This window comes from Ochotona curzoniae, unplaced genomic scaffold (genome assembly GCF_017591425.1).
Source record: "Ochotona curzoniae isolate NIBS_2020 unplaced genomic scaffold, NIBS_Ocur_1.0 scaffold_1037, whole genome shotgun sequence".
Taxonomy (NCBI): domain Eukaryota; kingdom Metazoa; phylum Chordata; class Mammalia; order Lagomorpha; family Ochotonidae; genus Ochotona; species Ochotona curzoniae.
Genome location: NW_024467083.1, coordinates 32,215,878 through 32,228,036, shown reverse-complemented (window position 1 = coordinate 32,228,036; position 12,159 = coordinate 32,215,878). Strand labels below are relative to the sequence as shown.

General features: G+C 47.1%; 1 protein-coding gene across 1 annotated transcript in view; it reads left to right on the top strand.

Moving 5' to 3' along the window:
- GATAD2B (GATA zinc finger domain containing 2B) overlaps positions 1-12,159 on the top strand; it is an 83,049-nt gene that overhangs the window by 51,294 nt on the left and 19,596 nt on the right. Inside the window, exon 2 of the mRNA XM_040999124.1 lies at positions 9,866-10,201. Within this exon, the coding sequence (XP_040855058.1) occupies positions 9,867-10,201 (335 nt within the window). The 5' untranslated portion in view covers position 9,866. The remainder of the gene's footprint in view (positions 1-9,865; positions 10,202-12,159) is intronic.

The window sequence follows — 12,159 nt, the reverse complement described above, 5'->3', positions numbered from 1 at the left end:
TATCCAGTTAACTGTTTAGCATGTTTTCTTTTTTAAGTTTTTTTTTTAATTGGAAAATCAGATATTCAGAGAGGAAGATCTTCCATCCACTGATTCACTCCCCCAGTGGCTGCAACAACCAGAGCTGGACTGATCTGAAGCCAGGAACCACGAGCCTCTTCTGGAAATCTCACACAGGTGCAGGATCCCAAGGCTTTTCTACCATCATTGACTGCTTTCCCAGGCCACAGGCAGGGAGCTGGATGGGAAGCGGGGCCACCAGGACATGAACCAGCTCCCAGTGTTTGCAAGGTGAAGATGTCAGTCACTAGGCTATCGTGTCTGACCCTAGCATGTTTTCTATGTTTATCCATGTTACAATGGATTTTGAGATGGGTTTGGCAGGGAGAGTACATAAAGTTGGAGTTTATAGGTCAGTAAGACAAAAGTTGTAAGTCAGTTGGCCAGGATTCTCAAGCCATTTTATTAGGTAGGACTGCGTGCCTCACATTCACATACCCAGGTTCTGATGTTTTCCATCCTCCTGTGTGTTGATTTTGTTCTTGCATCATGGGAGTTTTACTGGGGGAAATGACTTTAACTACTTTTAGCTTTACATAGCTAAAAGTAAGAAGTCAAGGTAATGATGGCATCCCCTATTCCACCCCAGCTTCTTAGGTCATCGAGTTTTGTTGTTTTGTCATATATAATCTTGTCATATGCAGTCATTATGATACTACATTATCACCAAACATAAACTACTGCAGTATATTAATTTGAAATTAGATTTCTTGTATATTTTTCTAAAGTACTTGTAAATAAGTGTGCAGTCAGTTGGAGACAGACTTCCTGGGGCGGCTCATGCTGTTTTCAGTTTACCCCTAATATGAAATGTTGTTTGACACATACCCACCTCATTGTTACTGTTTCCAGTTTAATTGTTGATGTTATGGCAAGGTATTTTTCAGAGGTGAACAGTTCACAAGGACCAAATGTCAGAGTAACAAATTTTCAGAGGATCTATAGATAGATAATGAATGTTTATATAAACTAAAGAAATTCCTTGTATCTAAAGATGTTAAAAGTGAACAGGATATGGGAAAATTAGGACCCTTACACACTACTAATGGGACTGTAAAAATGCTGTGGACACATTCATTGTAATATAAGCTTGTAACTCCTCCAAAAGTTAATTAAAAGCATTGCCATGCTAAAGCTATCCACAAATATTCATAATAGCAAAAAGTGGGATAAATCAAATTCTACATTTAATGAATGCAAGAAAAAAATGATACATGCCAACAACATGAGAGAAGGAAAACAGTTATAAAAGACCACATATTAGGGCCAGCATACTGGTGTTGCAAGTTAACCTTCTACCTGCTGTGCTGGCATTCAATATAGCCACCAGTCTGCTCCACTTCTGATCCAGCTTCCCATTAGTGTAGCTTTGAAAGCAATACAAGATGGTTCAAGTGCTTGAATCCCTGCTACCAGCACTGAGAGACCTGGAAGAAGCTCCAGGCTTCTGGATTTGGCCTGGCCTGGCCTGACTGTGACCATTGTGGCCATTAAGGGAGTAAACCAGCAGATGAAAGATTCTCTCTTCCCCCTCCCCCCTTCCTCCCTTGGTTCTTCCCCGTAACTCAGCCTTTCCAGTCAATCAATCAATCATTACAGAAGGGTTTATTTTTAAATCTATGACAGAATGAATTAGGAGGGGCCCTGTGCAGAAGCCTAAAATCCCCACCTTGCACACACCAGGATCCCATATAGGTGTCAGTTGGTATCCTGGCTGCCCCACTTCCCTTCCAGCTCCCTGCTTGTGGCCTGGGAAAGCAGTCGAGGACGGCTCAAAGCATTGGGACTCTACACCTGTGTGGGAGACCTGGAGGAAGTTCTTGGCTCCTGCTTTGGATCAGCACAGCTCCAGCTGTTGTGGTCACTTGGGGAGTGAATCAACAGATGGAAGATCTTCCTCTTTGTCTCTCCTCCTCTCTGTATATCCTTTCCAATAAAAACATAAATCTTTTTAAAAAGATGAATTAGGAAGCATTACCCAGGGTGCAGGTGTTTCAGCAAGAGCCTAAGGTGGCTGGTAACACTGGTATCATAGTGCCACTTAGGATACCTCAACTGAGCTCTGGACTCCTGGCTTCAGCCTCAGCTGTTGGAGACATTTGGGGAATGAAGTAGCGGATGGTTGATCGCTGTGGCTCAACGGGTAGTCCTCCATCTTGCCATGCCAGCATCCCATATGGGTGCTAGTTCAAGTCCTGGCTGTTCCACTTCCAGTCCAGCCCTCTTTCTATGGTCTGGGAAGACAGTGGAGGATGGGCCAGGTCTTTGGGCCCGTGCACCCTCATGGGAGACTTGGAAGAGGCTCCTGGCTCCTAGCTTCGAATTGGCTCAGCTGTGGCCATTTGGCCATTTGGAGAGTGAATGGCCAAAACCCCTGTCTCTACTCTTTGTAAATCTGTCTTTCAAGTAAAAATAAGAATCTTCAAAAAAAAAAAAAGTAAGAACGAAAACAAAATCAAACCTGGAAAAGAATAAAATAATCGTAGTTTTACTCTTTGATACAGGGAGAAAAATACTTCAAGAACATAATTTTTTTTTTAAGATTTGCTTTATTTTTATTAAAAAGGCAAATACAGAGAGGAGAGACAGAGAGGAAGATGTTCTGTCTGTCGATTCACTCCCCAAGAGGCTGCAATGGCCAGAGCCAAGTCATTCCGAAGCCAGGAGCCCAGAGCTCTTCCGGGCCTCCCACGTGGGTGCAGGGTTCCCAAGACTTTAGGCCATTCTTGACTGCTTTCCAGGTCACAAGCTTGAGCTGGATGGGAAGCAGGGCCACTGGGATTAGAACCAGCACCCATATGGGATTCCAGCATGTTCAAGGCGAGGACTTTAGCCACTAGGCTACCATACTGGACCCATGGTTTGTATTCTAGGAGCAACAATTAAAGTCTTGTTTCTTAAGAATGCAGATTAGTTTTCTTTATTTTTTAGTATGTGCTGCCGAAGCAAGCACTGTTTTCCTTAATTTATAAACTAATGTATCAGTTTAAAACAATTACAGAGAGACAGGGAGAGACGCGTACTCCAGCTGGCCTCAACAGCCAGGTCTGGGCCAGGCATGGACCAGAGCTTTATTGGGTCTCCTTCATGAATGGACTGGCCCTAGGCGTTTAAGCAACTTCTGTTGGCTTTCCTAGAGCGTTAGCAGGGTGCCAGATCAAAAGTGATGCAAGCAGGATAGGAATTTGTGCCCACATGGGATGCCAGCATTGCAATCTATAACTCTTACGTCACAACACTACTCTCCTGTGGATCATTTGACCCAATCTCATGCTAGGAATGGAATTCATAATCCAGATATAGAAATTAAAATTTATGGAACATTTGTAAGCATCCTATTTTTACAGATGACTTTGAGACTGGTGAGATAACCAATTAAAAATTGACATGGGGGGCCCGGCGCGGTGGCGCAAGTGGTTAAAGGTCTTCACCTTGCACGCCCGGGATCCCATATGGGCGCCGGTTCTAATCCCGGCAGCCCCGCTTCCCTTCCAGCTCCCTGCCTGTGGCCTGGGAAAGCAGTCGAGGACGACCCAAGGCTTTGGGAACCTGCACGTGCGTGGGAGACCCGGAAGAGGCTCCTGGCTTCGGATTGGCATAGTATCGGCCCGTTGCGGCTCACTTGGGGAGTGAATCATCGGACGGAAGATCTTCCTCTCTGTCTCTCCTCTCTGTATATCCACCTTTCCAATGAAAAATAAATAAATAAATAAATAAATAAATAAATAATAAATAAATAAATCTAAAAATTGACATGGAGGGACCAGTGGAGTTGCACACAGGCTAATCCTCTGCCTTGTGATGCTGGCATCCCATATAGAATCCAGGTTCATCTGCTCCATTTTCCATTCGGCTCCCGGCTTGTGGCCTGGGAAAGCAACAGAGAATGGCCCAAGTCTTTCCTTGTAAGAGATTCGGAGGAAGCTCCTGGCTTCTAATCTGCTCAGCTCTGGCCATTACAGGCATTTAGGAGAATGAGTTAGCAAATGGAAGATCTTTTTCTCTCTCTCTCCTATTCTGTCTGTAAATCTCTCAATTTTAGTATATGTGCAGTAGAAGTAAGTGCTAAATATGTCTTTCCAATAAAATAAATTGAAGATTTTTATTGGAAATGCAAATCAGATTTTTACAGACACAGAAAGATCTTCCATCCTTCCATCTGTTGGTTCACTCCCCAGCGGTGCTGAGCCAATTCAAAGCCAAGTAGCCTCTGCCAAGTCTCCCACGTGGATGCAGGTTCCCAAAGCTTTGGGCCATCCTCTGCTGCTTTCCCAGGCCACAAGTAGGGAGCAGGCTGGAAAGTGGAGCAGCAGAGACACACGCTGGTGCCTGATGGGATCCCAGCACTTGCAAGCTGAAGATTTAGCCATTGAGCTGTCATACCAGGCCCCCAAAATAATTTTTTTTAATTCCACATGGTACAAATAAAAATAATTTTGGGCAAGCATTTCAGTAAATTAGGTTAAGCCTCTACCTACAATGCTGACATCCCATATAGACATCAGATCGAGCCCTGACTGCTCCACTTCCATTTCTGCTTTCTGTTAATCTGTCTGGGAAAGCGGTAGGGCTTGACCCTGCACCACCTTGGAAACCTGAAACAGGCTACAGGCTCCTGGCTTCAGATTAACCCACTCTGGCTTTTCCAGCCATTTAGGGAATGAACCAGCAAATGGAAAACTGTGTGTGTATGTGTGTCTGTAACTCTGGCTTTGCAGTATACAAAAGAATTTTTTTTGTTAAGATTTATTTATTTTCATTGCAAAATCAGACTTACAGAGAGGAGGAGAGACAGAGAGGAAGATCTTCCGTCTGATTATTTACTCCCCAACACCGCAGTGGCCGGTACTGCACCGATCCAAAGCCAGGAGCCAGCAACCTTTTCCGTGTCTCCCATACGGGTGCAGGGTCCCAAGGCTTTGGGCCGTCCTCGACTGCTTTCCCAGGCCACAAGCAGGGAGCTGGAAGGGAAGTGGGCTGCCGGGATTAGAACCAGCACCCATATGGGATCTTGGCGCATTCAAGGCGAAGACTTTAGCCACTATACCACCACACTGGGCCCAAAAATTTTTTTTAAAAAAGTAAATAACTTGAAACTATCACAAATTTTTCTTGCTAGTTCATTACTGCTAATTTGTGTCAAGGAAAAATTTTGGAAAAAATCTAAATGTGAACTTAAGTATATTTATTAGTATAAAAATCAAAGAAGGGAAGATAATGATTAGGTTGCCTTTCATAATTTTGATGCATTAGTAGCAAAAATTATTCTTAACAGGCCATGTATAAGAATTCTTCATTAATAAAAGCCAAATATCTGTCTAAGATTTGATTATTTCTTTAATTAAATTGGTTTTAAAATGTTTGTTACATAGGTGAGGGGACTGCAGACCCGTGCAGGTCTCTGGATGAGTTGGGCAGGAATGGGGCGAGGGGAAGGTGAGTCAGGGAAAAGACTCTGCCTTCCCTCCTATGGCCTGGGGAGTTGGCGAGAGGAGAATGCCCTAAGAGTGTTACTTAAGTAGTCTCTGTTGTTCGCAGATGGTGTTAGTTTCATTGCACCAGGTATGGTACCACTTCCCATACTTGCCAGCTGTCTGTGTCTTTCGGTATGTCCATTAGCCTTAGATCTTGTTAGAGAATTTGGCCCGCAGTATTGTTGAGCCTACTCCTCCTTCTGTTTTTTTTGGTGAGACACTCAAGGTCCTCTGTTAAATCAGGGTGACCTATCTTTTCTTGTGTATCTTGGTATGTTGTCTTTCCTTTCCGGCTCTATGCTGTCATATGCACTAGTGGGCACTCCAGCCCAATCCATTCTGTCCAGACCCATCCTTGCACACTTCAGCCAGGCCAACAACCAGGTCAGGCCATCCCAAGACCTAACCCTTACTTGTACCAGCAGGTGGAGCAGGTTAATTAGAGACCCCCAAGAATCCTTACCTGTACATGACCTGCCCTAGACCTACCTTTCATGTTTGCTGGGAGGTGCTGCAGCCTAGCCCAGCCTGACCTGGCCTGGCCCCAGCTTTGGCATTTGTGTGTGCTGGAGAATGGTATGGCCTAGCAGGGGCATCCCCAAAGTTTCCCTACTAGGCCCATTCCCAGCCCCGATTCTCACTGCAGCCCAGCCTGACACAGCCTGTCCCCAGCCCCAACACTAACTAGTAGATGAATAAATCTTTAAAAAAATAATTAACAGAAGCATCAGATTTCATGCATGTGCAATCACTTTAAATATTTATTTTTGGAACCCCCAACCATGTGACTGTGGCTGGGAGATCCCATTCCGGCTGGGCCAGGCTTCCTGCTGGGTATCATAACTTCCCCACCCAGCGCTGCTAGGCAGGAGGAGAGTCCTGTGCTTGTGGTTGGCCAGAGTATCAGTTGGCACTGGTTGGCACTCTAGCCGCCTGGCGGCGAGCTCTGGGGTCTTGGGAGTGTGGAATTACTGCCTAGGGACATCCATAGATGAGGCCACTGTACATGTAGTTGAAGAATGAATCCTGAGGGATACCCAATGACAGGGTCACTGTACTTGGCAGGTAAGCGAGGACACTGAGACCTGGTGGTTTGGAGGGGAGTGACGTGAACTTTATTGGCTAGCTTGAGAGTTGGGATGGTGATGGGCTTAGCTAGGCTTGACCACGGAACTTAACAATGCTCACTAGCACTGGGGCTGGAAACAAGTGGGGCAGGTCCAGGCTGCAGCACCCGCAAGAGCGCCCATAAAAGAGGTTGTGGGGCTGGCCGGGCCGCACCAGCTCGCACAAAGGCCGGAACGGATGGGGCAGGCCATGTTAGGTAAGGGCCAAGCACCTGCTGACGTGTGAGATCTGGGTCTGGAAGTGGCCCAAGTGGTGAAACATGGGAAACTCCCCTAGTAAGTCATAGCTTCTGCTAGTGTGTGTGTGGTCCAGGCCTTGGGTGTTGTGGCAGTCTGGGCAGGGTAGCTACAATCCATCAGCAAATGTGTGAGATGATTTTGGAAGGGGGCAGGTTAGGTGGGGCTAAGCAAATCATAGCCCATGGCAAGTGCAGAAACCAGGATGGAGTGCAGGTTAGGCTGGACTAGGCTTCCGTCCCTACTGGTTTGCATGAGCTAGGGATGAGAGCAGACTGAGCAGGGTCAGATTGCAGCACCTGCCAGTGACAGTTGGGACTGGGGGGCAGCTGGGCCAGGCCAAATTGCAGCATCCGAAGGCAAAGGCCAAGACAGGGGAGGGGCTATGCCAGGCTGGGTCAGAGCAACTACTGGCATGCATGAGATACTTTGCTGGGATCAGGCCTGGTTGGGAAGCTAAGGGGATGCCCTGGCTGGGTTGTGGGTCCCACTGGTGAGCTCTGGGGGCCAGAGTGGGGGCTGTGGTCTGAACTGAACATGGCTGCAGTCTCCCTCATTATGAGTATGGACTGGGTCTGGGGTGCACCAGACTGGGATAGACTCGAATATCCAGTGGCGCTTGTGAAAACCAGGGTAGGTGTAGGACAGGCTGGGCTAGGTCTCTGCCCCTGCTGAACCATGCATGAGCTGTGTCTAGGTGTGGATCAGTCTTGGCTGGGCTGTAGCACTGAACAGTAAGAACCGGAATGTGTGAGGGCTAGTCAGGAAAGGCTGTTGTCCCTGCTAGAACAGAAGGTGGACTAAGTAGGGCTGGCCCATGGACCCATTGGTGTGTGTAAGATCTGGCTTTGGGAGAGGTTCTGATAGAGGAGCTTGGGAAGCTTGGGAAGCTCCTCTATGGGGATACAGGCCCTGCAGGTGAGTGCAAGAACCAAGAAAGGGAACAGCTCAGACTAGGCCAGGGTACGGTACCCATGGGCTTACCTTTGGCTCAAGTCTGGTGCAGATAAGGCTGGGCCAGTTCATATCACCCACTGGCAAATCCAAGAGCCAGATTGGTTGTGGGTCATGCCAGGTCTGGCCGCAATACCAGCCAGTTCACATGAGGACTGGGACTGGAGTTTGCTGGCCTGGCTGGGCCAGGCTATAGCACCCATAGTAAATGCCGTGGTGAGGCAGACCATGCCAAACTGGGCTGCAGTACTCATCCAGCACACGTGAGACCAAGGGGAGATAGTGGGTTAACCTGGTAGGGGGGCTGCAGGGAGCTCTCCTGCTGGGCTGCTATTCCCACTTGTGAGGGTGAGAACTGGTATTGAGTGAGGGCAGACCAGTCTGGGTAGAGTTACAACACCTGTTGACCTGCTTGTAAGCTGGATCAGGGACAAGCCAGGCTGGGTGGACTGTACCTACTGGTACATGCATAAGCCAGAGTGGGTGAGGGTTGGCTGGGCTTTGCCGCAGCATCAACTGGCAGATACTGGCAGGCGGGGAGGTGTCCAGCTAAAATGCAGTACCACTTGTAGAATACAAGATCCAGGAGTGGGAGTGAGCCCATTAGGGAAGCAGTGGGCACTTCCCTCTTGGGTTACCACTCCCATTGGAAAGCACGAAAACTAGGACTGGGACAGGCATGACTAGACAGAGAGTGGCACCCACCAGTACATGTGTGGGCTGGATAGTGGAGCTGGTTGGGTTGAATTAGGCTTCAATGCCAATTGACGTGTAAGAGAGCTAAATGGGATGTGGGACAGATTGGACCAGTCTGCTGCACATACTGGCAAGCATGGGAACCAGTGCAGGGGGTAGACCTGGAGGGGGTTATTGTGGGTTGCTCTGACTATGCTACAACTCCCACTGATTTGCGTGGGGGCTAAGGGTGTACTGGGCAGAATCAAACTGGACTGCAACATCCATGAACTTGTGTAGAAGACAGGGCTGAAAGCAGAACTAACCCAGCAATTGCAACTAACTGTGCATGTAGGCCAATCTGAGTGACCAGCTGTACCGGACCCTTTATTGGCATGCATGTACAAAAATCAGGTCTGGGATCACCTCAGATGAAGTTTCTTTGGGGATCCCTCCAACTGAACTGCTGGATTCAGAATCCCAACCATGGAGGAAGTTGTAGGTTCCATGGTCTGACCATGGAATGCATGTGTCAAAGCTGGGCCGCCTCAGTAGCTTAGATGAAACACTGGACAGCATATCCAGGTGCATGTGGAGGATATGGCAGTACACTGGAGCCTGCAGAGGACACCTGGTACCGTAACAGAACAGAGGACAGAACAAACCAATCAACTACCCCTGCCAAGAGTTGGCAGTGAATACCTGGGTAAACGGAGACTCTAAGGTGGACTGTGTCAACCAGTGGATTTTGGAGAGATTTAATCGTGCTTGGAGTGGCAAGATCTGTAGCAATACAGAACTGTTGAACTATCAAAACCAATTGAGCAAGACCTTCGGAGCTTGCCCCACATCAGGAACCCTGGGATGGGTGGGAGGCTGGGTGGGGCTTTTCTCCTTATCTCCCCCCGCCCCCCAAAAGAAGGAAAAGAGAGAATGTCAAAACAATGGTCTCACTAACTTTCCTCTAGCCTTTGACTGTTCGCACCCTAATCAAATATGTAAAAATTATCAAAATAGATTTTATGCAATTAAAGAAATATATTTTTGGTGTAAATAGGCTTCTAATGGTTGGTGAATGTGGTAAATAGTATTGTTTATCTTTTACAATAAGGACTTTAATTACTGCAGTGTATTTGGAACTTACTTTCTGTCTGTTGGGAGTTGAATGGAGAAGTTTCCCTTTAATATATGTGTTCTAAGATGATTATGGGGTAGTAGGTTAACTTTAACATAATATGAGTCTTTATAACTTTCCTGCCTCATCCTATTCTAGTTTATTTAAGAGTCTTCATTCTGACTTCATTTACAGTTTTTGTGTTTGTTTTGTTTCTGCTGTAGGATGGATAGAATGACAGAAGATGCTCTTCGCCTAAATCTGTTGAAACGGAGCTTGGACCCAGCAGATGAGCGCGATGATGTCCTGGCAAAGAGACTCAAGATGGAAGGGCATGAGGCCATGGAGCGTCTGAAAATGTTGGCACTGCTCAAAAGGAAGGATTTGGCAAATCTTGAAGTGCCGCATGAGTTACCCACCAAGCAGGATGGCAGCGGTGTCAAGGGCTATGAAGAGAAGCTCAATGGTAACCTCAGGCCTCATGGAGACAGCAGGACTGCTGGAAGGCCAGGGAAAGAAAACATCAATGATGAGCCTGTGGACATGAGTGCTAGACGGAGGTATGGTTCAGTGTAGCTGCCTTGGCGGTTAGGGTCTTCTCACAAACTAAGCTGGTAGAAATAGAATTCCAGTGAAGGAAGAACATTGTCCATTCTGTAATTTCTTGGAAGATTTCTCTGTGTTGGCTGGCTGGCTGGACCATGAATTTCTTTTATTTCTGTCAAATGTGGTACCTCAAAAATATGTAGTATACATTGAGTTTTAGGATTTTTTTCTTCCATTTTACTTGAAAGAGTATTCAGAGAAAGAGAAGAGATACTCGGGGAAAGAGATCTTACATCCACTGATTTACTCCCCTAAACTCCCACAACATTCAGAGCGGGACGGGCCAAAGCAAGGAGCCAGGAACTCAATTCTTGACTCTCAAGTGGGTGGAGGGACCCAGCTCTTGGAGGCTAACATGTACTGTCTCCCAGGATGCCCATTAGCAGGAAGCTGGACTGGAAACTGAGGAGTATGGACTCGAGCCAGACACACTGGTATGATTGATGCTTGTTCAGTTCAAGATCAAGCATCAACTGAACTAGACACCTGTCTTGAGAGTCATGGTTCATAACCTTAAGATAAAGTGTAAAATAATCTACTGGATGATCATTAGAAGTAAATTAATAGGGCCCGGCAGCATGGCCTAACAACTAAAGTCCTCGCCTTGAACGCGCTGGGTTCCCATTTGGGCACCGGTTCTAATCCCGGCGGCCCCATTTCCCATCCAGCTCCTGCTTGTGGCCTGGGAAAGCAGTCGAGGATGGCCCAAAGTCTTGGGACCCTGTACCCGTATGGGATACCCGGAAGAGTACCCTGGCTCCCGGCTTTGGATCGGCATAGCATCGGCCGTTGTGGTCACTTGGAGAGTGAGTCATCGGTCGGAAGATCTTCCTCTCTGTCTCTCCTCCTCTCTGTATATCTGACTTTGTAATAAAAATAAATAAATCTTTAAAAAAAATAAATTAATAGGGTCCGGTGCGGTACCCCAGTGGCAAAAATCCTCGCCATGCATGCTCTGGGATCTCATATGGATGCCAGTTTTAATCCCGGCAGCTCCACTTCCCATCCAGCTCCCTGTTTGTGGCCTGGGAAAGCAGTTGAGGACGGCCCAAAGCCTTGGGATCCTGCACCCATGTGAGAGACCCGGAAGAGCTCCTGGCTTTGGATTGGCTCAGCTCCAGCTGTTGCGGCCACCTGGGGAGTGAATCATGGGACGGAAGATCTTCCTCTCAGTCTCTTCTCTCTGTATATCTGCCTTTCTGGTAAAAATAAATCTTAAAAAACAAAAGTAAACTAATATGTGTGGCTACCATTATAGTATAATGTGTACAATGCCATCATCCAGTTTGTGTCCTTGCTTCTCAGCTTCCAATCCAGTTTGCTGCTGATGGCCTAGGAAAAGCAGCAACAGGTGGTCCAAATGTTTGGGTCTGCCACTCACAGGGGAGAACCAGGGCGAAGCTCTAGGCTCCTGACGTCAGCCTAGGATGCCAGCACCATAGAAAAGCTTAGCCTGGTACTTCCTTGTGGCTTTTTGTTTGGAGATTTCTTTGAAAAGCATGATTAAACAGGGAAGACAGGTAAATAGATCTATGTTCACTGACTCACACCCTCACATTGGCTGTTTTCTGCTGCCTTCCTAGATGAATTGGCAGGGTACTAAACCAGAGCAGCCAGGATTTGAACCAGCACTCATATGTGGTTTCAGTATTACGGGCTGTGGATTAATCTCCTTGCCGTGCCACAACACTCCCTACTACCTGTAGTTTTTGTTGTTGTTGTTTAAACCTTCGCAGGCCATGTGGAGCTGCAGCTACTGCCGCGCCACACCTCGTCCCTTCCCCTGTATTAACATTAGTTTTAAGAACATTCAGGACCAGCATTCATAGTATAGCACATTAAGCTGTAGCCTGCAGCACCAGCATCCAGTATTGGGTGCCAGTTCAAGTCTGACTAGTCCACTTTTGATCTG